A 14,531-nucleotide genomic window follows, 5' to 3' on the forward strand; every position below is an offset into this window, starting at 1 on the left:
CGCTGTGGTGTGGACACCTGACCTGTGGTGGCACTGTCCCATCCAGACCGGATTAGAGGCGTTCCCCAAGTAAGGATCAGGGAGATGAGCCCTTCTAATTTAAACTACACACACACACACACACACACACACACACACACACACACTCTTTCTTACACACGCTGGAAACCTACTGAAAATACAGGACAACAGTACGAGAGGGATTGAAATGTATATAAATAGGCTGCCTATTGATATAAATAGGAAGTGTTTATATTTGGTCACTGGCAGAGATATTTCTGAGCACCCACACACAGAGCCGAGCTAAATATATGTCCCTGTGTGGGTGAGATGGTAAATAAAGCAGTCGGGCAGTGCGGGCTGCATCTCTCCTGGGTGAATAAACAGCATATGAAACAACACAGCATTGGCTGAGACAAGAACCTGAAGGGTGAGTGGGGGGGGGGGGGGGTTGAGGAGACAGAGAGCGCCAGAACAGCACACAGAGAGGTTGACGTTGCACCAATTACCTCGAAGATGATGAGCACGTAGACGCCCGCCAGGATGACGGCAGCGATGACCACCTGGGTCTCCACGGTGACGAGGAGCGACTGGTGGGTCATGGAGAGCGGCACCACCTGGGTGTCCTGGAGGAAGGCCTGCACCGTGATCAGGATAGGCTCACTGGCGGGGAGTAGGGGAGGGGGGTCACACACAGCAGCAATGTGTCACACAACATTCTATGTCTTTAGGCCTATACCTCCATCAGGTGTTACAGTATAAATTACAACTGGTGACCTGAACCCTGACACAAAGATATTTCCTGAATATCTCATGGTCTTAGATCCACGTATGAAATGTAATATGAGGTCTGTTGGTTTACTCGTGTGGGTAATTGGCATGGAGTCATACATGGTGTGTGTCTGCTGTGCTGTGTGCTGATATAGGGACCACAGTGTTCCACAGGTTACCTGCTTCGCATCTCAAATGTTCTTGTCGTCAGAATCTGGTCACTCCGTTCAGAATGAAGTGGGATGGTCCAGTTATATAACACCTGGTCAAAAACAATACATTAATGGCAATAGGATCTTTGTACAAGCTCCACTACTTACTGAAATTCTTCAGGCATATTTATTTCCTGTCCTATACCATTGGATGGAAGTGATTAATCAGGTGTGATCAGGTGTGCCGCACACCTGATTAATCACTTCCATCCAATAATATAGGACAGGAAATAAGGATGCCTGTAGAATTTCAGGAAGTAGTGGAGCTTGTGCAAAGAGCCTATAGTCACACATGTCACAAACACCTTTGTATTCAGCTGCGAAACACAACTGCCCCGATGTATACTGGGTTTGCCTATTTTGTATGTCATGGCAAGACAGTGTATCCACTTATTAACCACAAGATATTAGTATACCCACTATATTAGTGCACAGTATACAGTACACACTTTCTTAAATCAGCACTATGCCAGTGAACACATGCAATGCGAAGTGGGATAGGGAAGGCCCCAGATCAGGCCCAGAGACAGGAGTGGAGCCCGTTACCTGCTGGGCACGCCTCCTCCTTGGCCCCGCCTCCTCATTCTGCTCCACCTGGATCAAGATGTACTCCTGGTCGGTCAGATCCACCATCCCTCCAGCAAAGGGTCCTCCCACCTGCAGCTTTAGTAAGGCGTTGTCACGGAAATCCGTCAGGTTCATTGCTATTGGACAGAACTCTGTCAAGGGAAAATTTTCAGCTTGAAGGTGATATTGGAGTAGGTTCTAAATGAGTAATAAATGATCTGGTATTCAACAAAAAGGTGTGCTATCAGACAGGACAATCGGTTTGACCCCAGGGAATCTGACTCTGTTGTGTGCTCTGATCAATGAGTGAGCAGGTGACAGGGCAGATATTGTTATGAAAGCTCAGAAATTAGTATCATTTGGCAGGTTTAGAGTCAGACCGTAGTATAAGATACTCAGATTAGTAGATAAGTTAACAGTACCAGTCCCTCCCCCTGGCCCAGGATAGTTTTGTCACCCAAAAGTGGTTTATATACCATTTGTATTGGTTCGGTAATTCTTTATTTTCATTTTTTTATTGGATTGTGAAGCGAGACGTCATCTTCAGACGCTGCAGAGTTGTATATTGTTTCTACACATGTGCTTTTCCCTCTCTTTTCTCATGGACTCCAATGACAATAGTCAGAGTGGTGTTTGTATACAAGTGCCTACAAGAAGACAGCTAAGTACATTAGCTAACAGTTTATTTGAGTAACTAATAGTTCAGACAGTTAGTCTTTAGTTGCTTACAGTCAGAGTAATGTGGAGTGAGTTAAGAGCATATAAAGAAGTTTGTAGCAATCTCGTTATAACTAATTAGCCAACGTGGATTTGCCATGTATTTGAGCTAAGAAGACGTTCACTTATTTTGCTAGCAAGAGCATGTAATTCGACGTGCAAATAGTGGACTTGGACCCAACATTTGAGATAATTTCATGGGTTCATCATCCAAGAGAGCAGCCTATGTGACCGTCTTTGATCAAGAAGAGGACATCAGATTGCCATTCTTCCGCCTAGACCACGTGCATAAGAGCCAGCAAGACCATCAATTAATCATCATTCATCATCCCCACATTCGGGCTCCCCCCATAAAAGAGCGCTCCAACTGGTACAATTAGCTATAGGATTTAGATAGGAATTTAGTATCAGACATTTTAGATTAGTTTTTAGGCCAGTTTAGGAATTATTGTGTTTAATTTGCGTATTAAAGTGCATTATCATTGTTCCCATGACCATTAGTTATTATTGTCCACATAATTGTTAAGGCTATCGAGGGCTGCCTGGTGATGGTGGCCAGCCACTTTAGTTTAGTTGGTATAGATATTTAATATTAGTTTAAATAGATACAGAATAGGATTCTAAATGACAAATTCTTCTATTTGTTGCCACGGGTACAGATATGATACTATATGTACAGCTTCACCCTTGCAGCCTCAAAGGGTCACCTAGCAGCAACTATGTAAATACTACATTTAAATCAATAACGCCTGGGACCCTGTAGTACTGTGGTGCATCAGAGCTGAGGTGATGCCAATCCCAACTGTACAGGTCAGGATACAGAAGCTCTCTGTGGAAGTCACTGCTAGCATCTTCCAGGGGTTGTCTCGGTCAGGATACATGCTGAAGAACAACTGAAACCAACACAGACTCCAATCACATTTAGAGATATCCACAGCCACATCAACAGGTATTGGGCAAGGCCAATTCCCTGTTCTTTTCAAAGTGGGCTAATATGAATCGAAATGGAGGGTGTATGGGAGGTATGACAATGTCTAATGCATTTATCATGATATAATTCTGCTACATATACACAAAGAATCACAGCACAATTGATCTACTTACAGAAGACAGGACAACTACGCCAAATATGCAAGCTATTTTGAAGAACCTCAAGCAGCATCTGAACGAAAAATAATGTTTGTTGTTGTTAGAAAGGCCCACAGCAATCTTTTACATGATCTAGAACATTCTAAATGGGGTTACATTGAGAGTCATCATAAACAAATAAATATTATCACAATGCTATCGAATCATTTTACACAACACTGTCTATCAGCATCCAAAGCGCATTGGCGAGGTCTGACTGTAGTGATATTATTGCTAGTATTGGGCATCAGCATTGGAGTATCGGAGAGAGAGAAATCACCTCATGTTACTGGAAAGTTTGAAGTTCAGATGGTCTAGAGGGTCATTCTTCTCAGAGGAAGAAGACAGACCGTTCACTTCACTGCCCAGACGACACCTCCTCTCCAGTTCTATGGAACTGCAGTCCCAAGGCTCCACCCCATCCCCAAACCCCTGGTCCTGCATGGTCCTGTTGGAGAAACCAGTTTCTCAATCATCACCCATCTCTGTGAGTTGGTCAAATGTAAATGTCAATAAATACATTTTTAAAAAGTGATGACATGCCATGATAAAACACATTCGCGTTATGTGAGAGATGTAAGATCCAGGACATATAAAATGCAGGTCATTTGGGAAGTGCAACAGCAGTTTAAATCAGTTTTGGATGGACAATCAAGATGGGGTTGGTTAAATAACAATGCCAACAATTAAATAAGATCACATTATTTTTTGATTTGTCTTTGTCATTGTCATTGCAGATCTGTGTTGATTGACCCACCTGTCATCTGAAGTGAACATGAGCAGAGGAGATTTCTCTGTGTAGTTGGCCTGGTTGGTTTTCCCCTTGAGAAAGTTAACCGTGCTGAAGTTGTGTCTGAAATAAAACAGGGATGTCAGAGTGGTTGCAGTGATTGTTGAAATGTTTGGAGTGATTGGAGACATATCTCCCCTCACTTCACCAACAAGAAAGGGTGCTCCTCATCTGTGAACTTTGACCCTGTCTGCCTGCCTCTCAGCAGCCCTCCTGCCTGCTGTCTATCTGGTCCATCACAGGGGCTCAACAGTGGGGGGGGGGGAGACAGGCGGGGGAGGGTGTCACGCCCCCTGGAGCACAGGGTACCAGCGAGGTGGGTGAGCAGCTGGTCACCCCTGGCACCCGAAGAGATCATTAGAGCATCTGAGTCACCCCCTGCTGCTGCACACAGTCCTGAAAGGCTCCTGCATGCTCCCGACGTCTGCCCCAGAGCATCCATACAGCTGGGGCCTTCTCTCACACTGTAGGCTCAGACATACAGTACAAACCTTTGTCTGCTTCAATATTAGTTTATTCGTCATGTATATGATTTACACATACTAAGAATTTGACTTGGATAATGGTATATGCTGATGAAGATGACATAGGACAGGGTGCAGGACAGGACAAGACAGTGCAAAGACATGATGGTGCAAATGCAAATACAAAATACAGTGCAAATACAAGATACAATATGTAACCAAATGCAAATTACACAATATATGGGTCAATGACGTATAAGGTTTTCAAAGTAGCAAAAATTTTAAACTGAAATTACACTTCCCTAAAATGATTTTTATGTTCATTAGCGTGTTACCTATGCCCTTATATTACTTATTTTCAAGAGTTAAGACAATAATTAATTTTTATTGTGATTCATATGAATGTACCCTCATAAAATGTAATTCAGTGTTTTTTCAACAACAAAAAAAATGTATGCCCATTTTTCATAACTTTCAAAAAGTTTATATATCCATGCGTAGACTGGCAGAAATATAATTACCCAGAAAAAAATGACATTATTTTATTTTGAATACCATATTTTTTATGTCATGGGTACAACTGAACATTTTTTACAAAAACTTTCAGCCGTAAAAAATAAAAAAATATATAAAAAAAGTGAACATCTAGGAACATATCTTTCACCTCATCCTTTGAGATTTATTTTTGTCTCTCCAAGTAAAAACAAGATTTTTGTATTTTAATATAAAATATGACAATACTGTGTTACACTGAGTGACACATAGCCTATTACTACTGCCCATAAATATTGATTAAATGTGATTCCTTCAGCAATAACAATAATGTCCCTATGAAATATTATTAGCTTCAGCCAAAAAAAAACAGGATCAGATGTTTATGTGCATGTCAGCACTGCGCCATAGTGTCCCAAGATGTCCAGCAGATGGCGGCAGAGTGCACCGTACTTGGATTTTGTGGACTGATTTGGGCTTGGCTCACCCTAAGTGGGTTCACCTGTTTGGTTGCTGATTGCATGCACCTGTATTTAAGAGGTGTCTGTGTTTTGCCATGCATTCGAGCCTCATATGTTTCTAGGAGACTCCTGTACCTTTGTCACCCTTTGTGGGACCTTCTTTTGGATTAAAGCAAGTTTGTTTTTGGCTCCTATGCTCAGCGTCCTGTACTTAAACTCAGTACTCTTAAGTTAGCATCGTGACAGTAGGCTCGAATCATCAACATGAGTTTAACAGGCGCTGAAGGAGCGGACATCAGCCTATCCCAAGTGCTCGGAGCTTTGAAGACCCAAGGATCCTCAATCCAGCAGATCCAGACCTGGATAACACAGCAAATGCATCAACAGAACCCCCCAGGCGGCAAGACATTCCTTCAGAAACCGGAGCGGTATGATGGCATCCCAGAGACCTGTCAGGGATTTTTGACTCAATGTGACCTGTTTTTTGTTATGCAGCCAGATCAGTTCCCCTCAGAAAGAGCTAAGGTCGCTTTTATGATTTCTCTGCTCTCAGGTAAAGCTCTAGTGTGGGCTACTGCCCTGTGGGAGGCTAGTTCCCCACTTTGTGCTAATGCAGCAGAGTTCTCTAAAGCACTACGCCAGGTTTTCAACCATCCTGTGAGTGGCAGAGAAGCAGCACGCCGCATCAGCACGCTCCGCCAAGGGGCCAGAGCCGTTTCTGAGTATGCTATAGAATTCCGCACCTTGGCAGCTGAGAGTAAATGGAACAATGAAGCACTTTTGACCACTTTTTATAACGTCCTGTCTGAGGCGGTCAAAGATGATTTGGCTAGTCGGGAGTGGGGTGCCACTTTAGATGAGCTCATTACCACCTCTATCTGCCTCGATCAGCGCATACGCGAAAGGAGGCGTGAGCGCAGGCTTCCCAACTCCGCACAGCCCCAAGTGTGTTCGCCACAGAGCGCGTCAGCTCCCGCTGCTCAGCCCACTCAAGCGGAGGCTATGGAGATAGGCAGGTACCGCATCACACCTGCTGAAAGAGAGCGTCGCCGCAGAGAGAGATGCTGTCTTTACTGCGGTGAGGCTGGTCATTACAGAGACCGATGCCCCCAGCTGCAGGGAAACGAAAACGCTCATTAGGGGAAGGGGACAGCTTAGTGAGCAGTTTGGTCCGATCTCAGTCCCCCAACCCAGCTAAGCGCCTATCCCTGAGTGCTCAACTCACCTGGACCCCAGAGAACCCTGAGAACATCCCAATCACTGTGCTGATCGATTCCGGTTCAGAGGAGAATCTGATGAACTCTGCTCTGGTCACACGCCTCGGTCTACCGGTCATGGCTCTTCCCAATCCTGTGAGAATACAGGCACTCGACGGACGACCCCTAGGCTCCGGTAAGATCAACTACATGACGCGCCCCTTATCGCTACAGATTGGTTCACATAAAGAGACTATCTCTTTGGCTTTAGTCGAATCCCACCATGACATGGTGGTACTAGGGTTTCCCTGGCTCCAGAAGCACAACCCCCTAATCAATTGGTCCACTGGGGCAATTTTGTCATGGAGCTCAGAGTGTGTTTCAGCCAATCATTTTACACCTGTGATGGAGTGTTCCGCTGCCTGTTCATCTCCTGAGCTCACTTCAGTCCCTGCCGAGTATCATGACTTAGCTGAAGTGTTTAGTAAGACTAGAGCTACAGAACTACCCCCTCACAGATCTTATGACTGTGCCATTGACCTGTTGCCTAACACTATTCCCCCCCGGGGACGATACCCTCTCTCCGTCCCAGAGACTCAGGCCATGGAGGATTACATTAGTGAGTCCCTTACCAATGGGCTTATTAAGCCCTCGACCTCACCCGTGTCAGCAGGATTCTTCTTTGTACCCAAGAAAGATGGTGGTCTACGACCATGCATAGACTACCGAGCACTGAACAACATCACAGTGAAAAACAAATATCCGTTGCCACTCATGTCTTCTGCTTTTGACCTCCTTGGAGGAGCTACAGTGTTCACCAAACTAGACCTGCGGAACGCTTACCATTTGGTCCGCATCAGAGAGAATGATGAGTGGAAGACTGCATTTAGCACCCCTAGTGGACATTATGAATACTATGTGATGCCGTTTGGTCTGACTAATGCACCCGCTGTGTTCCAAGCCTTTTTAAACGACGTGCTCAGAGACTTCCTCAACCGCAGTGTGTTTGTTTACCTCGATGATGTGCTCATCTTCTCCAAGTCCCTTACAGAACATCGTCAGCACGTCCGGCAGGTCCTACAGCGGTTACTGGACAATCAGCTGTTTGTCAAACTAGAGAAGTGTGAGTTCCATGTTACACGCACCTCCTTTTTGGGGTATGTCATCTCCCCTGACGGTGTGATCATGGACCAATCCAGGGTGCAAGCAGTACTGGACTGGCCGGTTCCTACCACTCTCAAACAGGTACAACGTTTTGTGGGATTTGCTAACTTCTATCGTCGTTTCATCCGAGGTTTCAGCTCCATTGTAGCACCCATCACAGCAGTGACCCGTGGAGCACCGACCAAACTCAGATGGACCCCAGAGGCACAAGCGGCATTCGAGCACCTCAAGGCTCAGTTCACGTCGGCTCCCCTGCTGAGGCATCCTGACCCTACCCTACCGTTTGTATTGGAGGTGGACGCGTCCGGTTCTGGAGTTGGAGCCGTGCTTTCCCAGAAGTCAGGTATGGACAATAAGACTCACCCGTGTGCCTTTTTCTCTCGCAAGCTCAGTGACGCTGAAAGGAACTACGACGCCGGTGACAGGGAGCTGTTGGCCATCCTACGGGCGCTTGAGGAATGGAGACACTGGCTAGAAGGAGCACGCCACCCATTCACTGTCATCACGGATCATAAAAACCTCCAGTACATCCGTGGAGCCAAACGCCTGAACCCCCGACAAGCCAGGTGGGCTCTGTTTTTCACCCGATTCAGGTTTATCATCACGTTTCGCCCTGGAACCAAGAACGCCAAGGCTGATGCCTTATCACGACAGTATGACATTGATGTTACTGACCCTGTCCCCGAGTGCATCATTCCCCCCAGCTGTGTGGTGGGACAGGTGACGCTTGCCCTGGAGGACGCCATCCGGCGTGCGCAAGAGGAGGATCCGGGTCCTGGTGGAGTACCCCTGGGCCATCTGTATGTCCCACTCAACGCCCGCTCTGATGTTCTACAGTGGGGGCATGACTCACCAGTGACGGGGCATCCGGGGACTGCCCGCACGGTAGAGCTAGTTAGCCGCCACTTTTGGTGGCCGCGCATGAGAAGCGACATTGAGGAATATGTCCACGCATGTACAGTCTGTGCTACACAGAAGTCAGGGAACCAAGCCCCGGCAGGCCTGCTTCACCCCCTGCCGGTCCCATATCGACCATGGTCCCACATTTCGATGGATTTCATCACAGGCCTACCACCTTCTGATGGCAACACTGTGATTTTTGTAATCGTGGACCGGTTCTCTAAAGCTGCCCACTTTGTCCCTTTACCTAAGCTGCCTTCAGCGAAGGAAACCGCCGATGTGGTGGTCCGGGAGGTGGTGCGTTACCATGGCATCCCAAGTGACATTGTCTCTGATAGAGGCCCCCAATTCATGTCCAAGTATTGGTGTGCATTTTGGTCCTTGTTTGAAACATCTGTCAGTCTTTCTTCAGGCTATCATCCCGAGAGTAATGGACAGACGGAACGTGTGAACCAGGAACTGGAGAAATACTTGCGCTGTATGGTCTCATCCAATCCGGGTGCCTGGAGTCGGAAGCTGGTGTGGGCTGAAATCGCCCACAACCAACTGAGTGGGTCATCCACCGGTATGTCCCCTTTTGAGGTTCAGTATGGATTTGTCCCACCGTTTTTTCCCTCTCAACAGTCCGAGTCTGCGGTTCCCTCTGCGGATGCTGCTGTGGCCAGGTGCCGCCAGGCCTGGAAAAAGGCCCGTGCTGCGCTTACGCGCACCACCGAACGCCATCGAATCCAGGCCAATCGCAGGAGACGGCCTACCCCGACGTTCCGCCCTGGACAGAAAGTGTGGCTCTCCACCAAGAACCTGCCTCTGCGCACAGCCACCAAGTTCACTCCCCGGTTCATCGGCCCGTTTCCTGTGGAGAGGAGGGTTAACCCGGTGGCTTACAAACTCAGACTTCCTAGGACTCTCCGGGTGAGACCGGTGTTCCATGTCTCCTTATTGAAACCTCTATTCTCCTCACCCTTGTCCAGGCCTGCCCCGCTGCCGCCCCCTCCGCGGGTCATCGCTGGTGGCCCGGTCTACACCGTCCGGAGGCTGCTGGATTCCCGGCGGTGGGGGCGGGGCCTCCAGTACCTGATAGACTGGGAGGGCTACGGCCCGGAGGAGCGCTCATGGGTGCCCTCCCGGCACGTCCTGGATCCTGGCCTCATCCGCGCCTTTCACCGCGCCCACCCTCTCAAACCTGGCCCACCTGGAGGTGGTCGTCGGGAGGGGGGCACTGTCAGCACTGCGCCATAGTGTCCCAAGATGTCCAGCAGATGGCGGCAGAGTGCACCGTACTTGGATTTTGTGGACTGATTTGGGCTTGGCTCACCCTAAGTGGGTTCACCTGTTTGGTTGCTGATTGCATGCACCTGTATTTAAGAGGTGTCTGTGTTTTGCCATGCATTCGAGCCTCATATGTTTCTAGGAGACTCCTGTACCTTTGTCACCCTTTGTGGGACCTTCTTTTGGATTAAAGCAAGTTTGTTTTTGGCTCCTATGCTCAGCGTCCTGTACTTAAACTCAGTACTCTTAAGTTAGCATCGTGACAGTGCAGGCTTTGATTCCATTATCCAGAATAATGTGCCTTGAAATACTGTACCTATCTGTTCAAAATGACAGTATTCAATATGGTAATATTCAGTATTCATACAGGGGTTTCAAGGTTATTTGTCACCTTGAATACATTGCTAACATCAGAAGACAAATTATAAACCGTGGTTACAATAGTTACTGTATATAGCTGGCTATTACCAAGCTAATGTTAGCTTGCTAGCAACTAAAGCAATAACTCATGAGAGGGTGTGGTATATGGCCAATATACCACGGGTTGTGCTGCGGTCATATAGGCACGATCTCAACCCGTGGTATAATTAAGCAAATGACCATGAGAGGCAGTGGGTTACACAGGATTTTCCAACAGCTACGGGGTGTTGTTAGGCCTGAAGCGAGTTATTGCTTTACGGTTACGTCATCAGTAAACATTTATGGGATAAATACCTACTATTTCAGTGTCTTAGGCTGTATTTCAAACCGAAGGGCTCATCCCTACGGCCTACACCCTACGGAGTGTCTTCCCTTCATAGTGAGCAGTGTGAAGGGCATAGGGAGTAGCCTAGGGTGTCAAAATAACGCCCGTTTGGAATTCCCTTCAACATCATTTTCAGGGCTGACGCATGTGTCAACAGCCTGTCACAAGCTATGGCTAACCATAAGCATTGTTAATGAATGAATCCTATTTTAACTGAAGCTAAGCTTTTGGTCTGGAAAAGTGATGTGTCCTGAATTCAAGCTGTGTCCGTGATGAAATCACAGAGTCTGGAGGTGTTTGCCTCCCACTCCACACGCCAGATGTGGTCCGCCCATCCTGCCTCGTTGATGTTAAGATCTCTGCATTGCTGCAGGAGATCCTGTGCAGCAGGCACAAAAGGGTGTCTCGACTTGAGACGCCGGGGAGGCTCCGCTGTTGTGGAGCAGGTGGTAAGTTCCACGGCCCGGCAGGCGAGACGTGCTGTGCACGTGCACGTGCTGTGGTTCTTGTGCGGTGGAGGCATGGACAGATTATGGGGTGTGTGGGCCCCTAGGCCAGGTGTCCGTGGAGGGCCCCCCCTTCCCTCCTACCCACGACAGCCCAGTCACAGCATTTTTCTATAAAATTATTATTATTATTATTATTATTTCTCACCAGGATTTAGGCTACAGCATCAAAATAAAAAATTAAGTAACACTATCGCTACACAACACAAGAAGGTAACAGCACTGTGACTGCAAGAAAATTAACTGCTTGTGTCACATAAACATAATAAATAAATCAGCTTCAGTACGCAGTCTATGCGTCCAGCACCAGTAGACATTGTGTCATGCAGGATTTATATGATATGTTTACAGCATATTTGGTATTAATATTTGCTTGTAATTGACTATTATACAACACCAAGACAAAAAAGGAGAGAAAACTGTTTTACAATATTTTTGGTCGCTGGCAAGATACTGAATAAATGTTGCCTCTTGGCTTGACATAATGGTAACAAGGCAATCAGGTGTTCTCCTACCACTGACAATTCGAACTTGATATTGTCATATAGCCGAACAACTGCACTCAGGCCGGCTAAGCAAGTTAAACAAATTGATGGAGAAAGGCAGTACTGGAGGGAGGTTTTAAGAAGAGTTGTGGCCATGATACAATTTTTAGGGGAAGAGGGCTTGCTTTCAGGGGGGATGATGAGCTACTGGGTTCATCTCACAATGGAAATTTCCTGGGCATCCTAGACCAATGGGAAAGTTTGATCCATTCTTAGCTGAACATCTTATTGCTATGGTGGACAGTCTGGGGCTGGACCTGTCCAACTTTAGGGGCCAGTCATATGTTAATGCAAGTAACATATCTGGAAAGTACCATGGGGTCCAAACACATCTTTAATGAAAAAACCCACTGATCCATTATGTCCCATGCACAACGCCTGAATTTCTCCCTGAATTTAGTTGGCGTCAATTATAGACAGTTTGGAGACATTGTGCACAACTGAGAGAGGTCAGAGGGCTTTTTAGGAGGGCTAGGGGCACTAGAGCCCTCTGACTACCAGGGCCCCTGGCCCTCCTATAAAGCCCTCTGACTACCAACACCCCCGGCCCTCCTATAGGGCCCTATGACTTCCAGGGCCCCCAGCCCTCCTATAAAGCCCAGGGCACCTGGCCCTCTACTGCATTGGTCTCCAACCACCGGGCCGCGGACCGGTACCGGGCCTCGGCACAGGTGCTACCGAGCCTCGGAAAGTATAGCCTAAAATTAAAAATGAATTTTTTTTTTTTTTTTTTTGTAATACATGTATTACATTGAACTGTGTTCAGTCTGTTGGTCATTTTTTCACCAGTAACCACTATCTGTGAAGCCCACAACAATTTACTTTCCGACCCGGAAGTTCCAAATAAAGGAGCACTTCCGAGTTGATCTTGAGCTAGCCATGTGAACTGTGTCTGTGTGTTGCCTGCCTTGGTGCTCTTAGCTAGCTAGCATGGAGAAAAAAAGACATACTTCATTGCAGAGCTTCTTCGGAGGGGGTAGGGGGGAGAAAAGGCCCATTGAAGAAGTGCAGAGACAGCAGAGCCCGAGACTGCAAAAAATAAGAAAGCTGAGCCCGAGACTGCAAAAAAGAAGAAAGCCTCATTCAATAGGAAATACGACGGGTCCTATCTCAAATATGGCGTCATTGCAACAGGTGATTTGATTGCTCCTAGTCCCCTGTGTGTAGTATGTGGAGAAAAGCTGTCTAATGAGGCAATGAAGCCCTCAAAACTCTTGAGTATTTTGAGCGAAGAAAATGTGAACAAGAAGGACAGAAGAAAGTATTGAAAGCCACCACATCAACAAACATGTCTGCACTGAGAGCATCATATTTAGTGGCTAGCCGAATTGCTAAAGCTAAGAAGCCTTTCACTATTAGCGAGGCGTTGATTCTACCTGCTGCTAAGGATATTTGTCGTGTCGACACCATCTTTGCCTCGCTGAGCTTCAATTTCCATTTCCGGAGGTATATCGCATGTCCTGGCTCAGTGTCTCCTCCACGGCCTGCCAGTCTCCAGCTGAGTACACCAGCGCAAGGTCGTCTGCATACGCATACTTCTTGGACACTGTGGTCGGCAGGTCGTAGGTGTAGAGGTTATTAAGGAGGGGGACCAGGACAGATCCCTGGGGGACGCCGTTCTTAAGGCGTCGCAACCTGCTTTGCTGTCTGCTACCAGTGGTGAGGGTGAAGCTGCGGTTTCGGACAAGCTCCATGATCATGCTGACCATGTGCCTGTCCGGAAGCAGGCGGAGCAGCTTGCAGGTGAGGCCGCGTTGCCAGGCAGTCGTCCGGTCTATAAAGACGGCTCCAGCCTCCTTTTTAGCCGAAAAGCTGTCCTCAATGTCTTGAGTCATCAGAGTGACTTGATCTACGGTCGATCTCCCGCGTCAGAACCCGGCCTGCTCCTGTGGGAGCAGCAGGTCGATGATTGGTTCAACACGGGCGTAGATGAGATGCTCGAGGATCTTGAAGAGGATACATAACAAAGAGATGGGGCAGTAGCTCTTGGGGTCCCCTTCAGGCTTGTTCAGCTTAGGGATCGCAACAACTAGGGATCTTCTCCAGATTTTGGGGATCTTGAGTTGGCACAAGCAGGAAGAGAGGAACACTCTTAACCAGGACTTCAAGGCAGGTGCGGCATGGAGTATAAGCTCCGGGCAGATAGAATCAGGCCCCGGAGCTTTCCCTGGCTTTACATGCTGGAGTGCAGCAGCGAACTCCTCCGGTGTGAATTGCCCGGAGATGTTACCGCCGCTAGGAGCTGTGGCCTTCCAGAGGTCAGACACTTCTTTTGCCACGAGACGTGACAATTCGTGGGCTTTGCCCTTGTATGTCCCACTTTTCACAAATTGTGATTTTGTTTGCAGAGATGGGGCAGTGACGGGCGCGGTGTCTAGACCTACCAGTGAGGTTGTTAAGTATGCTCTATGCCTTGCGGCTGGAGTGTGAGAAGTCGATGGAGTTAATGGCCTCTTCCCAGCGTTCTTGTCTCCTTCGGCTGGTGGTTACAGTTAATGTAACCACCGTTTTAGATGTATTTTGATGTTGATAGCTATGTAGCTATGTCTGTGGACAGTTCTAAATGGACAACCAGCAATGACATTCAAGTGAAACAATACCTTT

At 47.4% G+C, this 14,531-nt stretch overlaps 1 protein-coding gene across 1 annotated transcript in view; it reads right to left on the minus strand.

Annotated features, from left to right (window-relative positions):
* oca2 (oculocutaneous albinism II) overlaps positions 1–14,531 on the minus strand; it is a gene marked incomplete at its 5' end in the record, with an annotated part of 80,208 nt that overhangs the window by 60,607 nt on the left and 5,070 nt on the right. The window contains 7 exons of the mRNA XM_084444018.1: positions 510–663; positions 951–1,033; positions 1,530–1,687; positions 3,088–3,160; positions 3,372–3,429; positions 3,676–3,843; positions 4,153–4,248. Of these exons, the coding sequence (XP_084300144.1) occupies positions 510–663; positions 951–1,033; positions 1,530–1,687; positions 3,088–3,160; positions 3,372–3,429; positions 3,676–3,843; positions 4,153–4,248 (790 nt within the window). The remainder of the gene's footprint in view (positions 1–509; positions 664–950; positions 1,034–1,529; positions 1,688–3,087; positions 3,161–3,371; positions 3,430–3,675; positions 3,844–4,152; positions 4,249–14,531) is intronic.

This window comes from Borostomias antarcticus, assembly GCF_949987555.1.
Source record: "Borostomias antarcticus genome assembly, chromosome: 10".
In the NCBI taxonomy this organism is placed as follows: Eukaryota; Metazoa; Chordata; class Actinopteri; order Stomiiformes; family Stomiidae; genus Borostomias; species Borostomias antarcticus.